Source organism: Malania oleifera, chromosome 1 (genome assembly GCF_029873635.1).
Source record: "Malania oleifera isolate guangnan ecotype guangnan chromosome 1, ASM2987363v1, whole genome shotgun sequence".
Lineage (NCBI taxonomy): Eukaryota > Viridiplantae > Streptophyta > Magnoliopsida > Santalales > Ximeniaceae > Malania > Malania oleifera.
The window spans coordinates 56,260,044-56,284,583 of NC_080417.1; the positions used below are offsets into that span (position 1 = coordinate 56,260,044).

General features: G+C 35.9%; 2 protein-coding genes across 2 annotated transcripts; one reads left to right on the top strand and one right to left on the bottom strand.

The window, feature by feature from the left end:
* Nucleotides 1–1,564: 1,564 nt before the first annotated feature.
* LOC131155480 (protein STRICTOSIDINE SYNTHASE-LIKE 6-like) lies at nucleotides 1,565–13,480 on the top strand. The gene is made up of 4 exons (XM_058108650.1): nucleotides 1,565–2,057; nucleotides 3,199–3,509; nucleotides 3,704–3,836; nucleotides 13,008–13,480. The coding sequence occupies exons 1-4, from the start codon at nucleotides 1,635–1,637 to the stop codon at nucleotides 13,290–13,292; spliced, it is 1,152 nt and encodes a 383-aa protein (XP_057964633.1). The 5' UTR covers nucleotides 1,565–1,634; the 3' UTR covers nucleotides 13,293–13,480.
* A 1,539-nt stretch (nucleotides 13,481–15,019) lies between these two features.
* LOC131155483 (butanoate--CoA ligase AAE1-like) lies at nucleotides 15,020–18,897 on the bottom strand. The gene is made up of 3 exons (XM_058108666.1): nucleotides 18,431–18,897; nucleotides 15,922–17,409; nucleotides 15,020–15,483 (listed from the first exon to the last, which is right to left on the bottom strand). Exons 1-2 carry the CDS (start codon nucleotides 18,767–18,769, stop codon nucleotides 15,970–15,972), a joined length of 1,779 nt encoding a protein of 592 aa, XP_057964649.1. The 5' UTR covers nucleotides 18,770–18,897; the 3' UTR covers nucleotides 15,020–15,483; nucleotides 15,922–15,969.
* Nucleotides 18,898–24,540: the final 5,643 nt, after the last annotated feature.

Consider the following 24,540-nt stretch of genomic DNA (forward strand, 5'->3'; position numbering starts at 1 on the left):
GATATATGTACATATCTTGAATCAAAGATTCATTTATAACACACTCTCATATATTACTTGATAATATTGACATTATCTTGAGAGTAGTCATATTTAGACTTCACTGAGCTTATACATTCATATCATTCTGAAGTGCAATTTGTAATTGTATTGAGCATATTATTGTACATCATCTGTTTAGTTTAGAAGTACCTTTGTTTGTACACGAATTTGATATTACTGGTTGTATTCCCAATGTGTGGTTGGAAGAGGGAGACTTGCCCTGTGAAAATTCCCGAATTGGTTCAGACAAGATTAAGAGAACTAGGTGCACCAGCCTTTAAGGTGTTGTAAACGGTGCTGCTCCACTCGTTAAGTGAGTGGTAATCCTCGGTCTTGCGAGTTGAGGCAGGAGTGTAGGTAGTATTGGTCGAACCCCGATAATATTTCTTATATCTGCTTTTAATTTTCGCATTTTAAATTTCAGCACTTGAATGTTTGCATTTAATTATTTAAATATTTGATTAGGTTTATGATTATATAGAAAGACCCTAGGTGTGTGCAATACTATTTGAGCAATCTGAATTGACCTAGGCGAAAGTTTTAAAATTCCAATTCATCCTCCCTCTTGGAAATATACCAATTCCAACATTTTTCAGATCCTACGAGGAATTGAGCCTAGCATGCTACGGAGCTGGGTTTAGATTTGGTAGTTATTGTAAGTGTAAGCGAGACACTTGTTTATCATGTTTTTTGTTTATTTTGGGATGTAATATATAACATTAAGATAAATATGTGTAGCTGAGATGGTTTAGAACTTTGGTAATGTATTTGAGGTTTAATTATCTTCCGCTTCATGTTTTATATGGAGTTATGGACAGGAACACCCGGGACCCCCTTTTGGGTTTGGGTCGTTATAATTATGATATCAAAGATATATGTATGGTAAACAGTACTCCCAGCCTCACCGAGTTCAGGGCGTGACAAAATGTATATAGCAAATATTTTATAATGACATGATTATTTAAGTATTTTTTGAATTATTGTATTATTTATTTATTTTTTATAATTTTAATTTTTTTAAAAAATAATAATTTGGTTATCATGCTTTTGTCAACTAATTGGCCCGACTTAATCGTTAAATGTTAAATTCACTTATAAGTTAAATTTTTAAATATATTGTAATTAATTTATTAATAAATTTAATATTATTTTTTAAATTTATCTCATCAAAATTGAGTGTAAATTGTCATTTTATTAAGCATAAAATTTACTAAGTTTAATAGTTGAGTGACAGTCAATTAATGAAAATTTCATGTTATAAATAAAATTAAGTTTAATGGTAATTCTTGAATATTTATGGGCGTGGAGTGTTATTTTTTGAAAAAAATCAAAGGGTGCTGCTCATTTTTTTACCCTAAAAGGTAATATAAAATTTTATTTAAACCCTTACAAATTCTCGTGTACACAAAAATAGTATTCTTTTTATGATATTTTAATTGACATTTTGGGCTAAAAGTCAAGCTTCCTTAACCTCCCGTCCTCCGCCAGCGGAAATTAATTCTCACTATGTCTATATATACATATGCGGAATCACGGATTAGGATATCATCGTCTCCGTTGTCTATTTCAGCGCCACCAGAGAATATACTGAAATGGCCGATGCTCCTACAAAAAGTGAGAGGAAAAGCTTATGGCCGGGCAGGTTTCTGTTACCTGTATTAGTACCCGTAACAGCGGCCCTGATTCTTCTCTTCAATCTGGATCCCTTTGACCCGGCCCGTCTGCCCGCCAAGGTGTTGGACGGACGACCCATAGCCCTCCCCAGGACCAACGCCCGCCTGCTCCGAGAATCGGAGTTCATTGGCAGGGGATCGCTGCTGGCGCCCGAAGACATCGCTTACGATTCGGAGTCGGGAGTCATCTACACCGGATGTATGGACGGGTGGATCAAGCGAGTGACGGTGCGGGAACCGTCGGCGGAATCGCTGGTGGAGAACTGGGTCGAAGTCGGGGGTCGTCCGCTCGGACTTGTTGTCGGAAAAAACAAAGAAGTTATCGTGGCCCACCCCGATCAGGTTAGCGTTATCTGAGTTGAAAAGGGAGATGATCCCCCCAAAAGCTAAAAAAAAAAAAAAAATCTTGACTGTAATTTGTTTTTTTTATTATATATTAAATGAAAATTTTATATCCTGATTTATTTTTGCCTCTTTTTTAATTTTCCATTTATAAAGCGAAACTCCATAAATTTCGTGAAAACTAAATATTTCATGTTAATGATATTTTTTTTAGATTTCTAATAACACTTATTCTAAATATTATTTTTTTTTAATAAAAAAAATGAGATTTTTGTTTATAGAAATTATACCTTGTTAATTATATCAAAATTTTAAAAACATAATTAAATACTTATTTAAAATATTTATGTTATTCCATTTACTATTTTTATTTTCATTATATTATCGTTGGCTTGTTATTAACTTATGATGAAATTGTGGAAGCATTTCAATTATTTGCTAAAATTATATTTAAGAATATAAATTTTAAGTTATATTTTCATGCACATTAGGATAAAATTTAATATTTTATACTAATCTGTTTGCATGCATTATTATCTTCTTTTTCTAATTTTAAATAGTGTTTAAGAATTTCAAAATCATTTATTTTTTATTAGTATTTAAAGAATACTCAATTTTTTCAAACATTTGTTAAAGTTGAAATTCATTAATTGTGAAAACCATCTTCTTGTCTTATTTTCTGAGTGGGCCTCATCCCCACAAATAATTAACATTATTTGGAATAGAGCAGGACTCGCATTCATTGATTGGAATTAAATTTTCCTGGTCAACTTTGATGGAACTCAACTTTTAACCGTTATGATAAATTTATTATTATTATTTTAAATTAAATTAAATTTATTTTTAAAAAAATAGTAATAACGTTTGAAAAAATAATGATTACATCCTTTAATTTTTACTTTTATTCTTCGATTTTCTCACTGAATAAGTAAAGACGAAAACAAATAAGGATTAGGATAAACTTATGATCTTATTATTATAATAAAATAGATTATTAAAATGCAAAATTGTCATCGACTTAACTTGGTTAAGTCGTTAACGAGTACGGTCAACGAGCATCCAAACATCCCTTCTGCTTGAGAAACCGCGGTCAAGTGAAAGAGCCTCACTCACCCGAGCAGATGATTTGTGGGTTGGACAGGGACTGCTGAACATAAGCAGAGACGGCGGTGAAGTGGAGCTGTTGACGGACGAGGCGGATGGAGTGAAGTTCAGACTAACGGACGGCGTGGATGTGGCGGAGGACGGGATCATCTACTTCACGGACGCATCCTACAAGTACAACTTCAGTGGGTTCCTGTTCGACGTGCTAGAGGGTAGGCCCCACGGTCGACTCCTCAGCTACGACCCGTCCACCCGGCTGACCAAGGTGCTGCTCCGCGACCTCTACTTCGGCAACGGCGTCGCGGTCTCACCGGATCAAAACTCCGTAGTCTTCTGCGAAACTGTCGTGTACGTCACTCGTTGTCCGATGCGCTTGTTCGATTTATCTATCTCTTTCTTTATTTAAAAAACCTCTGATGAATAAAACTTATAATTTAATTTACCCTGTTGTAGCATGCATATTTAAAATCATGGTAGTAAAAGTGAGCGAGATACGACGCCGTTTTTGAGGTGTTGGATGGAAATTGCGTTCAATTTTGCAGGAGAAGGTGTAGAAAATATCACATAAAAGGGGAGAGGAAAGGATGGGTGGATAGTTTTGTGGAGAATATTCCAGGTATACCCGACAATGTTAAATACGACGGAGAAGGCCGCTACTGGATTGCATTGTCCATGGTAAATTAATATACTAAGTTGCTTATGCGTGATTTTTTAATTTATATAATAGTTAATGGGCATTATTAATATCATATCATGGTAGAATTTAATTGATCACCCTGTCTTCGACTTTCTACACCAGAGTCACTCTCACCAAATTGCTCATCATTCATTTCTGTGACTACTTCGGCATCTGCATACTGATAAGATCATATTAAAATATCCTAATATTTATTTCTACAACTGCTTCTGTATCTGCATTTGTAAATGCATCCGTATATATTCATCTATAATGTATTAATCACTTTCTACAAATGTCTTCAATATTTACTCCCACAACTGCCCTCTCTCTCTCTCTCTCTCTCTCTCTCTCTCTCTCTATATATATATATATATATATATATTTGTAATCACATATGTATACACATTCTTATTTGCCGCACTTGTTTACAGCCTTATTCTATGAGCACTTGTCTTGAGCTCCTTTCATAAGTAATCATAATGTAAATTGTATATTAAAGCTTATTGACAAGGTCAACCTTTTGGTTTGTACTTTTGGAAAGGTTAGTTCTATGGGGGGTAGAGTGTGGGCAAGTAAGAGCACCGAAACTGTAAACATTTATTGTTGTCTTAATGTTAAGAAGTTAGTGAACTTACCCTTTGACATAGAATATTTTTATTTTGTTAGGTTTGGTTCAGAAGAAACAAATTTATCCATGACCCTAATGTACTTGAGTTGAAGCACATAATTGTAATGTTGTACAAAATATGATGAGATCCAAATGACAATTGTACAACTGACACTTGGGAATCCTGGAAAGGAGAGCTCAAAGTCCAATTCCTTCCTAAGAATGTTGGCAACAATGTTGAATGCAGCTTGCAAAATCCTAACACATCACGAGTGCAAGAAAATGTGTGACACAATTCTCTACTTTAATATTGGATATTCGAAATATGTCATTGGAAGAAAATAGTTCTACTTCTTTAAAGATTTTTGTGCAAATGTTGAAGAGTTTTTAAGACTTGTATACTACATAGTCTTCTTTAGACACTTGACTGACCAGGCTAGAGTACTTTCCTAACACTTAGGATTGTGATTCATTAAGTTGAAATAGTTGAAAGATAACAGTAGAAATTCTTTCAACAAGGCGAAACCAACCGCAAGGGAGCTGATTACAAGGTGTGTAACATCTTCAAAGGAGTCATCCTTGTCTAGGTTTCAAACATGTATAGCGGTAACGGCAAGATTGCATTTTTCTTATGTCAAGGCCCTCATTGAGTTGTCCATTGCTCAAGGTGTAGGAGAGGTAAATGAAAGAACCCAAGGTTGCTTAAGTTAAGGGTTTAATATTTGTGAACCAAAAGGAAAAGCACCCATACTATGGTTGATGCTGGGGGTGTTCACGGTTTTATCTTATGGGGAAAAGTATAGAAACTTGACTTGAGTCTTAATTGTTGACATTCGTTCAACTTGAACACATGTGGCGGAAGCACACAATCAAACAAGAAACAATCAACAACCACTAATGTAATCATTCGATGATGAGATATATGCAAGAAACAATCAAAGAATAATAATAAGAATAAAAAATATAGCTATAACACACAAGATTTACGTGGTTCGGCAATAGCCTACGACCATGGGTTTTCACTATGAACAATGTCAAAGCTACAATCTTTGGGTTACAATATTGTTAAGTATGAACCCAATGTGCACATAAGTGTTCTAGTAGATATAAACTACATCTATGTCAATTCCATGAGGAAATCCCTCCGTTTTAGCCCAATCTACAAGCCCTCGATTTGAAAACACGTAATCTGCGCCGACGACTTGGTGTTGAGAAAAAAAACCTTCTGCGTACTGCCTGAAACCGCCGACAGTTAGGGCCCAATTTGTCGATGGTTTGCCCTTAAACTTGCAAACTCCTCTCATGCAATTGTCCCTCACTTCACGTAGTTTTCTCCGGTACTTGTGATTCGCTTTGAATACGAGTCACATCCCCACCAATCTTCACCTTGGCGAATATTCACCACCTTAGAAATATGAAAGTACAATCGCTGCTCCACCTAGGCCTATAGATTGGGTCCATCTCCTCTCTAGCACTTGGAGATGTTGTTCAAGTCCAAACAATACTTGAACTTGTCCATCGTGACCGACTTCGTCAGCATATCAACCACATTGTCAGATGTATGGACCTTCTCAAGAAGAAGTTCTCCTGAAGCAATCATTTCCTTGACCTTGTGATACCCCACCTCAATGTGCTTCATCTTCGCACAATGCATCTGATTCTTCGCCAAGTATATGACACTTTGACTATCACATTGTAGTCGAACTCTACCTTGTTGGACACCCAACTCTCTGACTAACCTCGTAAGCCACAACGCTTCCTTGGAAGCCTCAACCACTGTCATTGTGACGTCCCAAAAATCTTGCTATATATTTTCTTTTCTTTTTTTACATATAAAAACTTTGATACCTATTGTAATAGCTTGGACTCGAAGTGGTACCGGGCTGACCTGTTCATCACATATATCTAACCATGCAGTAGAATCATACACATAATATCTCAGATACAATACTAGAGTTCTAAGATCACCATAATTACATACATATCTCCTCAAAATGTTATACAGCTCATAGTAAGCCAAAACATAACTACATACATGCATCTCACCAGTACTTACTTCAAAACCAAACACTAGATTCGCCCCGAAACCTCCTAAGTTTGATATCTGGTATTCCCTGAAATGTTAAAATATCATTGGGGTGAGACACCTCTCAGTAAGTGGGAATAAATTATTATCAATGTGTGACAAATGAGTTCTTAGCATGAATAAAATATATATATAACCATTAATTTAGCTATAAAGAAACTACATTTAAACTGTAACTCCCACCTATAATTGAAACTATATTTATCTTCTACTCAAACATACTTTAACTTAATAAATAAACATGTTTTTGTTAATTTGGATAAATATATTCATAGTATAATTTCTTTTATTTCTTCCACTGATAGTACTGACATACTATCATGAATTAACCCCGCATGATCTGGTTGTGCGGTCCGAGGGATGGACTTAACCATGGTAGGCCTACCAGGTTAAGTCAAACATAACATAACTACGCACGATTGCCCATCCAATCTGGTCCGCCCATCCTAATCGCCGCAACACTTCTCGGGTTGGCACACAGTAGGTATCCTACTCACCGCAACACTTCAGGGCTAATCGGTTTCCGACCCAACACTTTTTGAATAGCGTGGTTGCACTGTTGGATAAACACTCAACCCGGTCCACCCATCCTACTCATCGCAACACTTCTCGGGTCGGCACGCAGCATCATTCCTTATCAAAACGGAACCAAAATTGACCAATCCGTGCGTAGCAAACTAGTCCTTATTGGGCGTCATATGATACAAACAAGCAGAGTCGAAAATCCAAGAATCTGCAAACTCATCTGACCTTGATGAAATCGAGAGCATATCACTGTCACCGCTCCCATAGTCTCCTTATTCAACTACATTTGCCATTGTTGACGAACCTTCTTTACTTTCAACAACTCCCTTCCTTATTTCTGGATACTCGAGGTTTTATGTGCTCTATTTTCCCACACTTAAAACACCGCACGTTCTTATTCTTTCTGAACTTGGACTGAGCTTTATGGCCGCTCAATCCACCCCAGAAACCGCTCCTCCCTCAATTTTGATTCAACTTCTCTATAAGCCCTTTAGTATGTGAACCCTTATCGTTGACCTTCTTCCTTTGGTGGAACCCCAACAATACACTCATGATGTCCTCCTCCAGGGTTTTTCCCTAAGTTAGTGTCATAACCAGGTGTTCATATGTCAGAGATTTCGGTAGAGAATTCAGTAGCATCAATGCTTTATCCTTTTCCTCGAACTTCACATCAATGTGTTTCAGATCATTAATGATTTGATTGAAAGTGTTGATGTATAGAGTCAGGTCCGAACCCTCCGCTATCTTAAGCCAATAAAGCTTTTGCTTAAGATACAACTTGTTCGTAAGTGACTTTGACATGTACTGGCTTTCAAGCTTCAACCAAATCGTAGCTGGCAATTCCTTATCCATGACATTGTATATAATGTCATCGGCTAGATAATGTCGGATCGTGGAAATCGCCTTTGCTTCAAGCCCTTCCAATGTCTGACTTCCTTTCATACAAAGTCTTCGCCATCCCTTTCTACACTAGTAGATCTTTCACCCTTCGTTGCCAAAGCCCAAAGTTACCAATTCTGTTGAACTTGTTCACGTCGAACTTAATTGAAGAGACCCCATCCATTGTAGAACCAATAACTCTAATACCACTTATTGACATTTGTTCAACTTGAATACGTGCATCGGAAGCACATAATCAAACACGAAATAATTAACAACCACTAATGCAATCACTCAATGATGAAATATATATAAAAGGCAATCAAAAAATAATAAGAAAAATAAAAAACATAATTAGAACACACAAGATTTACGTGGTTCAGCATTAGCCTACTTCCACGGGAGCAATACTTCAGCTTTCACTATGAACAATGTCAAAACTACAATCTTTGAGTTACAATATTGTTCAAGTATGAACCCAATGCGCAAATAAGTATTCTAGTATATATAAACTACACTTGTGTCAATCCTCGGTGGAAATCCCTCCGTTTTAGCCCAATCTACAAACCCCCGATTTGAAATCACATAATTTGCGCCGACGGTAACCATCGACGGTTTAGCCAAACTGTTAATAGTTTGGTGTTGAGAAAAAAAAACCTTTTGCATACTGCCTGAAACCATCGACTGTTTGCCCTTAGACCTGCAAACTCCTCTCATGCAATTGTCCCTCGCTTCACATAACTTTCTCAGGTACATGTGATCCTCTTTGAATATGAGTCACATCCCCAATATTAATAAATACTCCTGATACATGAGAGTGGTTAACCTTGCAAACTTACTCTATGAGTAGCGAAGTTTGTAAAACTTGGTTCACATAAGAGATACAAATTTCATTGTTGTTTCAATAGATGATTTCTAAGTGATAATTTTTTTTTTTGTTGGAGACTAGGGTGGTTACAATGTTGTTCACTGGATCCCTTTGTCTAATGGGTAATTACCCTTATATGGTTCAAGATATGACGAAGAAAGAAGATTATGAAATTCTTCTAAACTCTACTATTTAAGAAGGGTTAAGAAGGGGTGGACCAACATATCTCATTTGGTTGGTATTGGATGAAAATAAAGGACAAGATTTACTGCTTACTGCATCTAAAATGTGTTGAAAAATTTCCAGAGTATGATGTTAGATATGTAACTGAAAACTTGTTACGAGGTAAGTAGTATGAGATCAAATTGTTAACTAGGATATTATTTTCTCGTAAGGGGTTATACCAAATGACACCTCTAAAGTTATCAAAACTATGAAAAAAGCTTGATGATTTTTTGGAAGCAAGTTGGATGCAACCCTTTAAAGTACCATTTGGAGCATTGGCGTTGTTCCAAAAGAAACATAATGGTAACATACAATTACTTATGGATTACCCTTGTTTAACAAAGTTATTTTGTGAAACAAATATCACTATCCTTTGATTCTTGATTTATTTGATCAATTTAACCATTTCAAGTTCTTCATAAAATTTGATTTGCTCAGGCTACTAGTATGTGAGGATAGTAGATAAAGATGAGTACAAAATTACTTGCAGAATGTCTTTAAGTTCTTGGTGATGTCATTCAAGTAACAAATATACCAACTACTTCTTACATGTCCATGAATTGGTAGTTTTTCGATTACCTCGACAAGTTTGTCATGATATATTTTGACATCATTGTTGTCTACAAATATATTCTAGAACAATATCTGCTTAAGTTGTTCAGTAGACTAAATAAGAATAGTACATACAAAGAATGAAAAATGCTCCTTTGTGCTATCGATGTTGAATTCTATTCTAGGTACTTAATAGGGTTTGCACAGTGATCCTCAAGTAAAAAAATCTAAAAAATAAAAAATGAAGATTGCACTAAGAAAAACACAAAGATTGGAAAGTGGAGTCGTCATGCTATTTTTTTTTTTTAAGAAGGGAAAAATGAAGAAAAATACTAAAAGGTCTACGAATCAGAGAATAGGTTTGAGAGTACAATTATGTGTCAGGAAGGTGGTTGACAAGCCATTCTAAGAGGAATTAGTCAACCAACACTTCTATCGATATCGATTCTTAGAACGATTATTGCTATTTACTCTATGTGCACGCTTTAAACAAGAAGTATAATAAAACAAAAGAGACCCTCTTTTCAATCATTTGATGAGATATCATTGTCAAAAGAGTTTAAAAGATAGGCTTGTGAAACTCTAATTTACTCTTTTGGAAAAGTGATCTTATAAAATCCTACGTTTCTAATTTTTGGAAAAAAGATGGAAGGATCTAAGACAATATTTCTTTAAAATTAATGGATTAAAAGAGAATCAAATTTGAAAATCTATATCTTTTAGAAAAGATGGAACATTGGAAAGGACTTGAATTGAAATCAATTATGAAAGGCGATGATTTGAAAAGCAAGATTTGATGAGATTTGAAATTGAGTAAAAAAAAGAAAGAATTTGAATTAAAACTCAATGAAATTAGAAATCAATTGAAAATAACAAGGATATGAAATGAGAATTTTTCAAAGAAAGAAAGCTTTTAAGAAAAGAATCTAGGGTTTCCATCATTTTCCAAATGTAAGAAAAACACACTTTAATCTCTAAATTAAACTAACAAATGTAATATAGCATGCAAAGAGAACATATGCAAACGTAATAATTAAACATTTGAAATCTAGGTTAAATGGGGACCAAATTGGAAACTTTCTTTTACATCAAAACTACTTTTAACAATTTAAAAAAAAAAAAAATTCTAGGAGTTTTTTTTTCAAGAAAATTATACATTTTCCTAATTTTTGGGATTTTACAAATTTATTTGTATTTTTTGGGTTTTTAATAATATTATAAAAACTTAAAGAAAATAAACAAATGAATTAATCAAACACGATAGAGAAAAATTTTATGCCAATTAGTAAAAAGTAATAATAACAATAATAATAACGATAATAACAATGGTAACAATCATAAAAATAATAATAAATAAATATGATTAATAAGAATATTAATAATAAAATAATTAAAATATTCAAAGATGATAAAAAAGCTATTTTATAAAATTTTAACAAATTTATATATATATATTTTTTGAAATTATTATGATTTTTTGAATATTGTGCATTTTCCATTTTTTAAATAATAAGAAAAAAAATTAAAAAAAGAATAACCAGACTAGTCCCAGTCCAGGCAACTAGTTCGGCCTTTAAAATGCATATGGGGTACACGTGCCCCCCCCTCCCTCCATCACCATCTTTATTGCGCAAGACCCTAGGGTTCCTACCACCTTACTCTACATCTGTAGCTCCTCGAGCTGCCACCATGCTTTTTCCTATGACAACCCCTATCACCATGGTCTACTGCCAGCTATTCCCAACGCTAAAACAGAGACCAACTATTGTTCCTTCTAGCCTCTTTCTTTCTTCTTCTTCTTCTTCATATACCGAAGCTTGTAATGAAGTATTGTGAATAAAAGATTCTTGCAGGAGTTTGGTTTTAAATTAGAGACATATATGTAGTATTGTAATAGTCAGAGTGATTCATTTTATAAGAATCATACTTTTCATTTTCGAAACATATTGATGTGAAATATTATTGCATTAGAGATGCACTGTATTCTGAGTTGTTAGAAATTAGAAAAATTACAATGGTTGAGACATGATGATTAAATTTCTATTAAGGGAAAAACATAAAAGGTGTTGTGTGATTGCCGGTATGGTGAACTCCTTCACATAGAGTGAGGAAGGGGAGATTTGTTGGATTTCCCTCTTATGTGGAGGATGACCTACATGTATAAAATGATTCTCTTGAAAGTCTAGCTCAATGTTAAAGTGGAATTCATGTCTAGCAAAGGCTTTTGTGTTTAGTTGTGTCCCACTTGTTATTTTGGAATGACGTGATTCATTAATTAGTTAGTTGTGCCTTTTTTTGAAAGATGGTGAATCATCTTTGGAGAAGTAAAAACACTTTATTTAGGATACTATTACTACAAGTAAGGAAGCTTCGTGTATCATTGGGACATCCAAGAAAAGAGTAAAACATAGAAAAAATAGTTTGTTAAAATTTCAGGATTGAAGGTGCCTATGCAGTCAGTTTGATTTTGATGATCAAATATTGATTTCTCATCTAATTGAGTTGAAATTTTGACAACTTCGTGACTCATCCTTCTTAATTCTAGTCAGACTAACTTTGTAACTTTGATTTCGTAACTTGGACATCAGCCTCTGTTTTAGGTGAGACCTTTCAATTTCTCAATCAAGTTTGATTCCACCTTGATAGTGATAGCTCATATTATTTTTCCATGCCAAGAATTTGTGATTCTTGATGATTGTTGTTGATATATGCTTCTAGTTTTAACTAGAGAAGACCTATTGTAACATATTATTTTAAAATAGTGGAAGATTGGAAGTAGACTCCAGTTCTATGGTTTTTTCCTTCACACTGAAAGATTTTTCACGTAAATCTTGGTATTTTTTTTTGGGTGACTGTGGCTGGTTTTGTGTGTTTGATTGCTATGTATTTATGTTTTTGAATATTTAATTATTCTACTTAGTGTTGACAAGACTAGGGGAAGGTTTATTTTTTGGGCCATTGTGTTATGAACATCACCTCCAAAACCCCCTTTCCACCCCAACAGAGATAAAACGGTAGCACGCTTTTGTACTATGATTTGTCTAGATTTGACTAGAGAATTTAGAATGATTCCAGAATTATTCTTGTGGAATTTTATGAGTTTAAACATATTTTTATCATTTAATTATCTCTAACATTCACTTTATCCCATCATGAATTATTATAAATTGAAATTCTAATATTTTTCTATATTATAATAACTTTATTATTTATCTTCAAATTTAAGGCCAAAAAATCATACTCCTACCACTACTTAAGAAAAGCACGCACGAAACCTGGAACAATCATTGAGGGAATTCAATTAATTCGCTGTTGCTCTGTCAAACCATTTCCCTAAACCTGTGTATGCCGTCTCACGACTCTGCCTGTAATTGTATTGTATCGATTATTATTATCACACTAACTGAGGCAATTTTGCATGGCAGGAGTTTACACCTTACTGGTTCTGGGACGCGGTGTTCAGGTATCCTGCCATCAGAAAAGTGTTAGGGATACTGGAGAGGTACCATAAGAAACCACATCTAGAGAAGAATGGTGGGGTTCTGGCTGTTGATTTGGAAGGAAAACCCACCGCCCGCTACTATGATCCTGCACTGTCGCTAATCTCAAGTGGCATCAAGATTGGGAACCATTTGTACTGCGGTTCATTAGCCAACTCCTACCTTCTCAGCTTCAATCTCACTCAAAATCCTGCACTTGCCGCTTCATGAAGAAGGCCTTGGGCTTCATTATCAAATTGCTGTTTCTATATATGCGGGGTTTCTTCTGTGAAAACCATTCTGCTGTGCACTGTTTCAGCAATGTTTGCTTCCTCCTTTTCTTCTTCTTTGTTGTAGTTCGAGAGATGTTTTACTGCAATATTTCTTTGCATGCTGAATGTGACAAATGGATGACAGCAGCTGATATTTGTTGGTAGTGAACAGGAGAAGCTTAGTTCAGAAAATCACAAAACTGAAAAATAGGGGAAGTTATTCATACAATTGCGTCTAAGATCGTTTTCATGATACTGAATTCTTGACGAAAATTATTACTAGACGGGAAAGAAAACCAAGCTTCTCATGAAAAAAGATCAAAAAAAAGGAAAAATAAAACATGAGTCTGCACAGGGCAGTGGGTTTCATTTCATCTTCCATAGCAAGGTAGACAGAAAACATAACTACAGGCATTGTCATGCTTCTTATTTCATGTTAAGATGAAAAATAGTGAAGAATACATGGAACAGCTGTCCTCCATATTTTCAATTTTTCATTCTATTCTATTTTATTTTAAGAAATAGTTATTCTGTAAATTAAACATAACCTATGATTTCTCCATTTTGCACTCACTCAATTATATAAAACTATAAAGATCAATTTAATTTGATTATTGTATACTAAACAAATCATGATATTACAATATTAAAAAATATTACCATCTCTCTCTCTCTCTCTCTCTCTCTCTCTCTCTCTCTCTCTCTCTCTCTCGGGAAACTTGCCTTCCATTGGTGGCAAATTTTGAGACTTGCCTTAAGGAGATAACTTGTGAGTTGCAATGGATGTTTTTTCTGGGTATGCCGAGTGTATTATGTACTACTAAAAATGAAACTATATTTGATTAATTTTTTTTCTTAAAAAAATAGAATGTTAATTATTTGTAAAATTAAAATTTTGTCCATTAATTCAATAAATTTTTTGTTTTCTTTTCTCATTTTTTTTTCCTTGATAATGAAATATGAATAAATAAATTTTTTTGTATTTTTTCTGGGTATGCCGAGTGTATTATGTACTACTAAAAATGAAACTATATTTGATTAATTTTTTTTCTTAAAAAAATAGAATGTTAATTATTTGTAAAATTAAAATTTTGTCCATTAATTCAATAAATTTTTTGTTTTCTTTTCTCATTTTTTTTTCCTTGATAATGAAATATGAATAAATAAATTTTTTTGTATTTTTTCTTTCCTTTTCCTTGCATTTTTCAAGCTCCAAACAGAATGATTAAGGATTCGCAGTGTGAGAGAGCACGTCTTTGATTGCTTTCAAGCCAAATGATCATAAACTTGATGCTGATCATTCCATATTCTTTGGGTAATACTGCAGACATTTCTATTTATTCACTAGAAAATTTATTACTGGTTGACTTTCAATTATGTAGCCATCAAATGAGATGTTAATAACCTTTTCTTCTCTCTCTCTCTCTCTCTCTCTCTCTCTCTCTATTTTTTTATTTTATATTTTTATATTTTTTAAATATTTTTTCCTCACATCAAAGGGTTTCTAAAAATCCATACATGGCAATGACAAAAATTGAAAAGATTTATGTGAATATCAAAGGAAATAATAAAAAGGCATGCTCTTGACATACAATTAGGGTTGAGAATCCAAAATTAATTGTTTTTTTTATCTGTAAATGTAAATTTATATTGATCAAAAGTGGTATGTACATAATACACTTGGCATACCCAGGAAAGACATCCATTGCAACTCACAAGTTATCTCCAAAAATTCAAAACAACATCAAACATCAAATGTTACAATGAAACCTGGGCATACCTAGGGGCCAACAAGCCAATCCAGGAATAGGGCATCTGACATAAAAAAAGCTTTCATCTCAATTCCCAAACTCCAGAAGATGTGGAAATTTGTCATTCAAGGTTATGAATATGTGTGTCTGAATAAATCTTACCATTGCTTTAGTCAGAGTGTCTTTGTTTCAACTTGTTTCTGAAGTGCCACAAATAATTAACAGTAGTATTCAAGCAAGCCCTCTTAGCAACTGATTGGATACCAGTCCCTAGAGCCTCTTTTTTCAACCATTTATGTGCAGCTTTTACGGTAGTCATGGCTCTAGACCATCCAAGCCAGCATCTTAAATAATTCCAAACTTCAGCACTTACTCTGCATTTGAAGATGAGGTGCTCCCCTGTTTCCAACTCCGAGTTACAGAAAGCACAACGAAGGGCAAACACATACACTTATAGGGAAATGGGTTCATTTCATCTTCCATAGCAATTAGGCAGACAGAAAACATAACTACAAGTATTGTCATGCAAAATTGAATCCCATAATTCAATCTACCCTTCTACCACCAATCATCAAAAGCAAAGAATGAAGTATATATGCTGATGTGGTTGAATTATGGGATTCAATTTTTACAATAGACTAAGCAAAATGATAACAAAAAATAAATAAATAAATAAAAATAAAATATGAAATAAAGTAAAAAATTCTGTTTATCCACATTTCTATAAAAGGCAAGTAAATGAGTGAACCTAATGACTAAAAAAAATGCTAGTATTTGTGAAGAAATCCCAATTAACTTAGAAACAGAAGGGATATAGGACAAACTAAAAGATTTTACCTTCAAACAAAACATGCCTCAAGGCTCAAGGTATGCAGTTCTTTGTGCTCAAACAATACTGCCCAAGGCATTTGCTTTCTCCCTAAGTATAAATTTTTGTACCTTTCCAGTTGATGTTTTCGGCAGATCATCAAAAATGACTGTCCGGGGAGCCATGTAGTGTGGCAAATGATCCCTGCAAAACTTAATTATATCTTCAGCATCAACAGTAAAGCCATCTTTTAACTTAACGAATGCACAAGGTGTCTGCCCCCAGTGATCATCTGGCCTTGCGACTACTGCAGCCTCAAGAACTGCGGGATGACTAAATATCACAGTTTCTATCTCCACAGTGCTAATATTCTCACCCCCAGATATAATAATATCCTTTAGCCGATCTTTTACTTCTATATATCCGTCGGAATGTTTCACGGCAAGGTCACCACTTCGAAACCATCCACCCCTAAATGCTTCTTCTGTTGCTTTTAAATCTTTGAGGTATCCACTCATTACAGTGTTTCCTCTGAACATAACTTCCCCCATTGTTTTACCATCAGAAGGTACACTCTCCATACTAGCTGGATCCTTTATGTCAACCTCCTCTAAACAAAGATGGTGCACCCCTTGTCGGGCTTTAATCTTAAACCGCTCATCTGGAGGCAATGCATCCCAATCAGGCTTCCATGTGCAAGTAGTCCCGGGACCATAAGTTTCTGTGAGGCCATACAAGTGAGACACACAAAAACCCAGGTCTTCCATTTTGCGAAGAATCTGTGGAGGCGGTGGTGAACCACCTGTCATTACTTGAACCTTGCAATGAAGTGGCCTTTGGTCTCTGGTTGGGGAATTCACAATCATGTTTAAAACAGTGGGTGCTCCGCCCATGTGGGTCACTTTGTGGAGGGCAATGTGATCAAATATACCCTTTGGAGAGACATTCCTGAGGACTATGTTGGTGCCTCCCAAGGCTGCCGTCCCCCAAATGAGGCACCACCCATTGCAGTGAAACATAGGAACAGTCCAAAGGTACACAGTCATTAAGCTCATCCCATGGAGGAGAAATGTTGCAATGGAGTTCAGATAGGCACCTCTGTGACTGTAAACAACTCCTTTGGGTCTTGACGTTGTGCCTGAAGTATAATTAACACTAATAGGATCCCATTCACTTCTTGGCCGCCTTATCTCAAAATGATTATGTCCACTCTGCAGCAGGCTCTCATATTCTAAGGTATTAGTACTAATGTTGGGAGTTGATGAGCCATCAGGATTAGGGATTAAGACTAAGATAGGAGGCTTAATTCCTTCTGTAACAAGAATTTCAAGTGCTCCTTGAGCAACTTCAAGTAACTGATAGTCCACAAAAATCATCTTGGCTTGGGAATGTCTCAGTAGAACTGAAACCATTGCTGAATCATGGCGGGCATTGAGCGTACAAAGAACTGCTCCAGCCATTGGGACCCCAAAATGCAGTTCATACATTGCCGGAACATTAGGAGCTAGTGTTGCAACCTGCTTAAGCAATTTACAGTTTTAGACATAGAACTATTCAAGAAATAATCTAAAAATGCATAAAGCATTTACAGAAACCAGTACATAGCTTTTTAAGAAATTATGTCAAAATTTAAATTCAGTTACAGAAACAAGAGGAAAGAAGAAACACCTTTTCCCCTTTGAAGTCATACATCGTGAGTGAAAATTAATATTCATGGATCAGTCAGTAATGAGATATAGCATGCACTTAGATCAAATTCCTCAGCCATTTCCCTATGTTCAGCAATCATAAATCTTGAACATGAACTATCCGATTGAAGAATAATCACAACAAATCTAACTTACTACTCAACTGCAGTCAACAATGAATCTACCCAACAATTCAGATGTCATAAATGAAGAAATATGCTCCGTTAAAAGTTATAAAAAGCAGAAAGTTTCAGTGCTTCATTTCTGTCAAATTCTGTCATTAGTTCTACATAATTCTTGAAGTAAAAGTTCAAGGTATATGCAATCTATATCAGTTAAATAAAAGTAACCATGTTCCTTCTTTTTTTTAAAAAGGCTTAAAGTGAATTTTCCAATAGACAAGATCAAATTAACCATGTTGATTTCCATATTCTGTGCAACCATAATTGCGTAAACGGAGAAGTATGTTACAGCAAGCTAACAAGAACACTCTTAAATAGCCATACGTTCGGATAGAGAAAAAAATGCATACTGAACAATTCCTGCAAATAAATAAATAAATTGGGATTTTGGTAACACAAAACAAAAGAGAAGAAATGTCCTTCCAAAAAAATAAATAAAAATAGTAAAAAAGAAAAGAAAAGAAAGATATTTGATAGGTTAAGCATGCATCCAGTACAAGCCCACCGACTCCATTTTTTGTGGGAGTTTGGCAGTGGGAACTTCAATTTGAATTTTTATATATTCGAATAAAAATACAATAAAAAATTGAATTTAGTTTCACACAAATCCAAGAAAAAATTACAATCAGAAGAGAATTGAAATGACTACAAATTACTAAGGGACCAACCACGTCGCCGCGGGAAATTCCCAGCTGGGTCAAAGCAGAAGCCAGTTTGAGACACCTTTCATGGGTTTCTCCCCAAGTATGCTTCACGGATCGATACACAAGCGATGTTCTGTCTCTGTGCACCTTCGCTGATCGCTCCAAGAAGCTAATAGGAGACAATGGAACATCGTTGGCGGAGCATCGAACCAGACCCTCCATTGATTTCCATGACTCCGGCTCAGCACTCCCTATCCCGAGGAAGTGAGATTCTCGGGAGAACAGATGAAAATTTGAGCGAAAGTAGAGTCGATTCACAGCAGACACCAACCGGGTCAATGGGTACTTGAAAATCTGGTTCATGTTATGCGGGAGAGAGGAGACACTAATACCGAGCAGTGCCGATTTTCGTTTTTGGGGGCTCGCACTGGAAAATCAATGGAAGAGAATGAGCAACGAACCAGACCTCAACGTTAAGTAGACTGATTGACGACATTCTAAAGAGGGCATGTTTATAATGTCATGATATGTTGAATGGGCCCTGGTTTGGTACTGATTGTCGTTTCTGTCACTGAAGAGAAAAGGATAGGGTTGCCCGCCTTAAGAAACGTGGACACTATAAATAACGAAGTTTCTGCTGCTGGTTCTGAATTTATCTCCGTCGTGGGTCCACTCTATGAGGCGTGTGATTAGTCGCGGACCATTAAAACGGGCGTGAATACCCAGGATGTCACCTAAAAAAAAAAGAACATATATACAAAAAAAATATGCGAAAAGTGAAATTGTCGTCTTGTAAAAAGGCAGTAAGCTGACCAACTCTCCATAAGCCGATTTCATTGAAATTATGGAACGGTCATTAACTATTCTAGTGAGCTCCGGTTGCATTAATAATGCTCTAGTTAGTGCTATAGAAAAATCTGTTAAAATCCCAAGTATCTTTGTGTATAATGGGTAAATTAGGAAAGTGTGTAAATGTAGGAGATTATATATTATTCTGTAGGGGGATTATTTCCTTATTAAATTAGGTGATTGTATTATAAGATTGGGATGTACACAATGATAATATACGCAGAGTTGAATAGAATTTTGAATTTTGCTAACATGGTATCAGAGAGGGTTTCTCAACCTTAACTAACTATGGCCAGCGTTATCACCAACGGCACCAACAACAGCAGAGGGTCGACCCCTGCTTAAAATATCAATGGCGATTCAGAAATCACATCCGTTGGAAGTTTGAATGGGCTAGACAACACAACTTTTTCGCTGGCAGTGGAAAAATTAAACGGAAAAAATTTCCGTGAGTGGGCTCAATCCATAAAATTGGTAATCGAATGGAAAGGGAGGTTAGGTTATCTTACCGGCGAACGGAGGAAACCTGACTCTACCGAAGTTGTAGCCTTGCAAAAATGGAGGTTCGAAAACTCCATGGTCACCGCTTGGCTCGTCATCTCGATGTAACCTTCAATCGGGAAAATCTACTTATTCCTGCCAATGGCGAAGGACGTCTGGGACGCAGTTCGTGAGACGTATTCTGATGTCGAAAGTTACTCACAGATTTTTGAGATCAAGACCCGGTTGTGGCAAATGAGGCAAGGCGAGCGATGCGTGACTGAGTATTTCATGGAGATGACCCATCTCTGATAGGAGTTCGACCTGAGCATCAAAGAAGAATGGGAATGGTCCGGCGACAGCGCACGATACCAAAAACGTGTAAAAACCCCAAAAAGAGATATAAAAGATTAATAGAATGATTTCAAAAAAATAAATAAAAATAAAAATAAAATTTTTATAAAAAAATAAATAAATTAAAATTAAAATTAAAAAAAAATTAATTAAAAAAATATATTAATTAATTAATTAATTAATTGGATATTTAAAAATAATAATAATAATAATTAAAATTATATATATATATATATATATATATATATATATATATATATATATATATATATAATCACCTGAAGCTTCTTTGAAGCTTCAGGTGACTTCTCAAGATTGGTTCACGCCCCCCCCCCCCCCCCCCCCCGGCCCAACCTTTCGTCTTATTCTTCTTCTTCTTCTTCATTCTTTTCTTTTCTTTTCTTTTACTCTTCTATGTCTGCAAGTCATCTCTCTCTCTCTCCTCACGTTCTCTCTCCCTCTCTCCTCGATTTTGTGACGGATTTTCGCCCGATCGAAAATCCGAAGATACCACTGGACTCCATTCGCCGCTGCCGTCATTTCTACTGGAGCGGATCGGTGGTAGGAGCTGCGTAAGCGTATTCCCTGGGGTAAGTCATTTCCTCTTTTTTCTTTAATTTCTTGCAAAATATAAGTCCAATTGATGAACAGACACCACCACGAGAATCTAGGGATGATTCTCTACAAGTCTAGTGGGACGGAATTCTCATGGGGGTGTCGGGGCAAAACCCCAAATTTGGGGTGCGGCGATTATTAAGGGGCTTATTTTTAATTAATTAGCATTAATTTAGAAATGTTAAAATATTAAGCATCTAGGATTGAAGTAGGATTTTTGGAATTTAGGGCCCAGGTGAGCGTCGCGGGTCTAATTTTGGGACCCGCAGGCAAAACTTGGAAAATTAAGTGGGGATGCTAAATAATAGTTTAAATATTAATTTGAGATATATGGAGCCTAGGGAAGGCTAGATGAGTATTATTTTGGAGAAATAAATTAATTAATCTAGGGAAAATGTAAATTGCAGGAATTAAATTTCGGGCGCCAAGGGCGTGAAATTTTGGGTCCTAAGGAATTTCTCAGTAGGCAGGTAAGGGAATAAACTAAAGCAATAATTTTCCATACAAATTATAATTAATTATGAGAAAATTTATTTTCAGAAAAGCATATGTTATATTGTGTATTACGAATGAAATGTACGATTGAGAAAATACTGCTATGATGATTAAAATGTATATGTATGTATGAGATGTAAGAAATTCACGATTTTAGAATATGAAGTATGACTTTTAACAACATATGTGTGGCATGAATATTAATATGAAGTATGACTTTTAACAACATATGTGTGGCATGAATATTATTTTATGTGAAATGTATTATGATGTGAAAGATTTTACGAACCAAGCATGATTTCAGGTATTATGAAAATATGAGTTATGTTGTGATGGTTTTGACGATTATGTAATAAATGATGTATTTTCAGTATATATATACCTGAAACAATTTTGGCGCGAGGCCATATATTTATGTTATCGGCACGAGGCCGTATTTATGTTATTGGCGCGAGGCCATGTATTTATGTTATTGGCGCGAGGCCATGTATTTATGTTATCGGCACGAGGCCGTATTTATATTATTGGCGCGAGGCCATATTTACTATGATTTTGGCGCGAGGCCATATGTATGATTTCGGCGCGAGGCCGTATCTATGTTTTCGGCACGAGGCCGTAATGATGTTACGTGTGATCATGTATTATATGTTTTCACAACCAAGATGTTAGTTTAGTTCAGACCCGGAGCTCGGTACCGTAGCTATGGGTTCATTTTGGCACGAGGCCTTATTAGTGCTATCGTCCCACGAGGGGATGGGAGATGGATAGTCGATGTGGCTTTCAGTAGAGTGTGGACGTCCACCTGACAGTCCGGACCAGGGTGTGGCGGGCTCATCGTACTTACAGACATATTTGATTCGGCAGTGGTCGGCCAGCCATTGTCGGGTCCCGCCTTCGAGCTGCACAACCCGTCATGGGGGGTAATACATGACTCCAGCTAGCTATTCATCCTGTGTTTGTTTTCAGTACTACAATTATAATAGTTGATTTTATATATGTTATGATTTATTAACAGATGTGAAAATATATGTTTACCCAATACGATATGATGATGTTTATAGATTTATGAAATGTACTGTATACGTACAAATGCATTAAATATTCATGTTACCACACAGCTGTATTTAGTTTATTTTCCCTTACTGAGAAGTGTCTCACCCCCAAACTTAATTAATTTTTCAGGTGCCCTTGAGAGACCGACGGGTCAGGGCCGCCGTTAAGCTAGTGAGATTACCTTGTGAAAAGGGTAAGATTTTGTAATAGCGTCAGAGCTATTTTGTGTTTGACCCTAGAGGTATTTTGATGTATGTGAGGATGTATAGAATGCTCTGGTATTATATTTTATAATTGGATGTTTGAGATTTTATGTTTACTGCTGCTAGGTTTTCCGCTGTGTTTGACAGGTGTCCCCGCTACCCACGGGTTCGGGTTGACCATTTTATTTATTATGTGATATTTTATGTTAAGAAATTGAGGGGCGTTACAAAACGACTCGAAAACGAACGGGTGTTCGAGTTCTTGGCTGGCCTCAACCGAGATCTGGATGATGTACGGGGACGAATTCTTGGCCGAAGACCTCTGCCATCAACCCAAAAGGTGTTCGCTGAAGTAAGGAGGGAGGAGAGCCGATGACGCGTGATGCTGAAGCCACAGCCGAATCGCATTGGGTCTGAAATACCAGCCCTAAATTCAGGTGGGTCAGACGTCTCGGCTCTAATTTCAAAAGGCCCGAGAGGATACGGAGAAAAACCACAAAGGGGCAAATTATGGTGTGAGCACTGTCGAAAGCCAAGTCATTCAAAAGAAACCTGTTGGGAAATTCATGGAAAGCCTACAGATTGGAAACCGAGACATTATAAAAAAAAATCGTGGGTATCAGGCTACCACTGACAGTTCAACTAGAAATTTATAAGGTGAAAAAAACAATAATATCAGTCCAAGTAGTGCATTCAGCCCTGAACAGTTGGATCAACTATATAAAATGATTACCTCCATTTAAACATCGGGTCAGTCTTCCACTGGTTCTCTAGCTCACCGAGGTAATTATTTATTAGCCTTAAATACTATATCCTGTCTTAAATACTATATCCTGTCACAAATCACCATGGATAATTGACTCAGGTGCATCTGATCATATGACTGATTCTTATCAATTGTTTTCATCCTATTCGCCATATAGTGGAAACCTGAGAGTCAAAATTGCAGATGGTTCACTCTCACCAGTTGCCGGTAAAGGAAGTATTCGTATATCTGACTCCGTAACCTTAAAATTTGTCCTACATGTTCCCAAGTTATCTTACAACTTGTTATCCATTAGCCAGTTAAAAAAAGACTCCAATTGCTCTACTAAATTTGTTTCATCTCATTGTGTTTTTCAGGACCTATCATTGGGGAACACGATTGGCACTGCTAAAGCGTATGAGGGACTCTACTACTTTGAGGAGGCAAGCTTGAGTGAACAATGTAATACTGTACTTTGTGACTCTGCATCTATTTGTAGAGATAATGAACTTTTGTTATGGCATTCTAGGATGGGTCACCCAAATTTTCAATATCTAAAGCGTTTGTTTCCGTCTATTTGTTCAAATAAAATGTCTCCTGAGTTTCTATGTGAAGTGTGTGAACTTGCAAAACATCGACGTGCTTCTTTCCCAACGTCCATATACAAACCATCTCATCCATTTACTATGATTCACAGTGATTTGTGGGGACCCTCAAGATCTCTCAATCGCACCAATACAAAATGGTTTGTTACTTTTATTGATGACCATACTCGTCTTTGTTGGGTTTACTTGTTGAAAAATAAAATTGGAGTCCGTTCCATTTTTTTTAGCTTTCATTCCATGATTCAAACACAATTCCAGACTCACATTCAAATTTTACGTACTGATAATGGTACGGAATCTTTTAATGATGTTCTGGGAACTTATTTTCAAGAAAATGGGATTGTTCATCAGAGTTCTTGTGTGGATACCCCTCAACAAAATGGGGTTGCTGAAAGAAAAAATATACATATACTTGAGGTAGCTCGAGCATTGATGTTTACTACAAACATGAGAAACTATTTTTGGGGAGATGCCATCTTAATAGTTACACATCTCATTAATCGAATGCCGAGTCGAGTACTTTCCTTTGCCACTCCTTTCCAGAAATTCCAAGAACATTTTCCTACCTCACGACTCCCCTCCAATATTCCATTGAAAATCTTTGGTTGTACGGCTTTTGTTCATATTCATGCTCACCATCGCGATAAATTGGATCCTCGTGCCGTTAAATATGTCTTCATTGGTTACTCCCCTACTCAGACAGGCTACAAATGCTATGACCCTATCTCAAAGAGA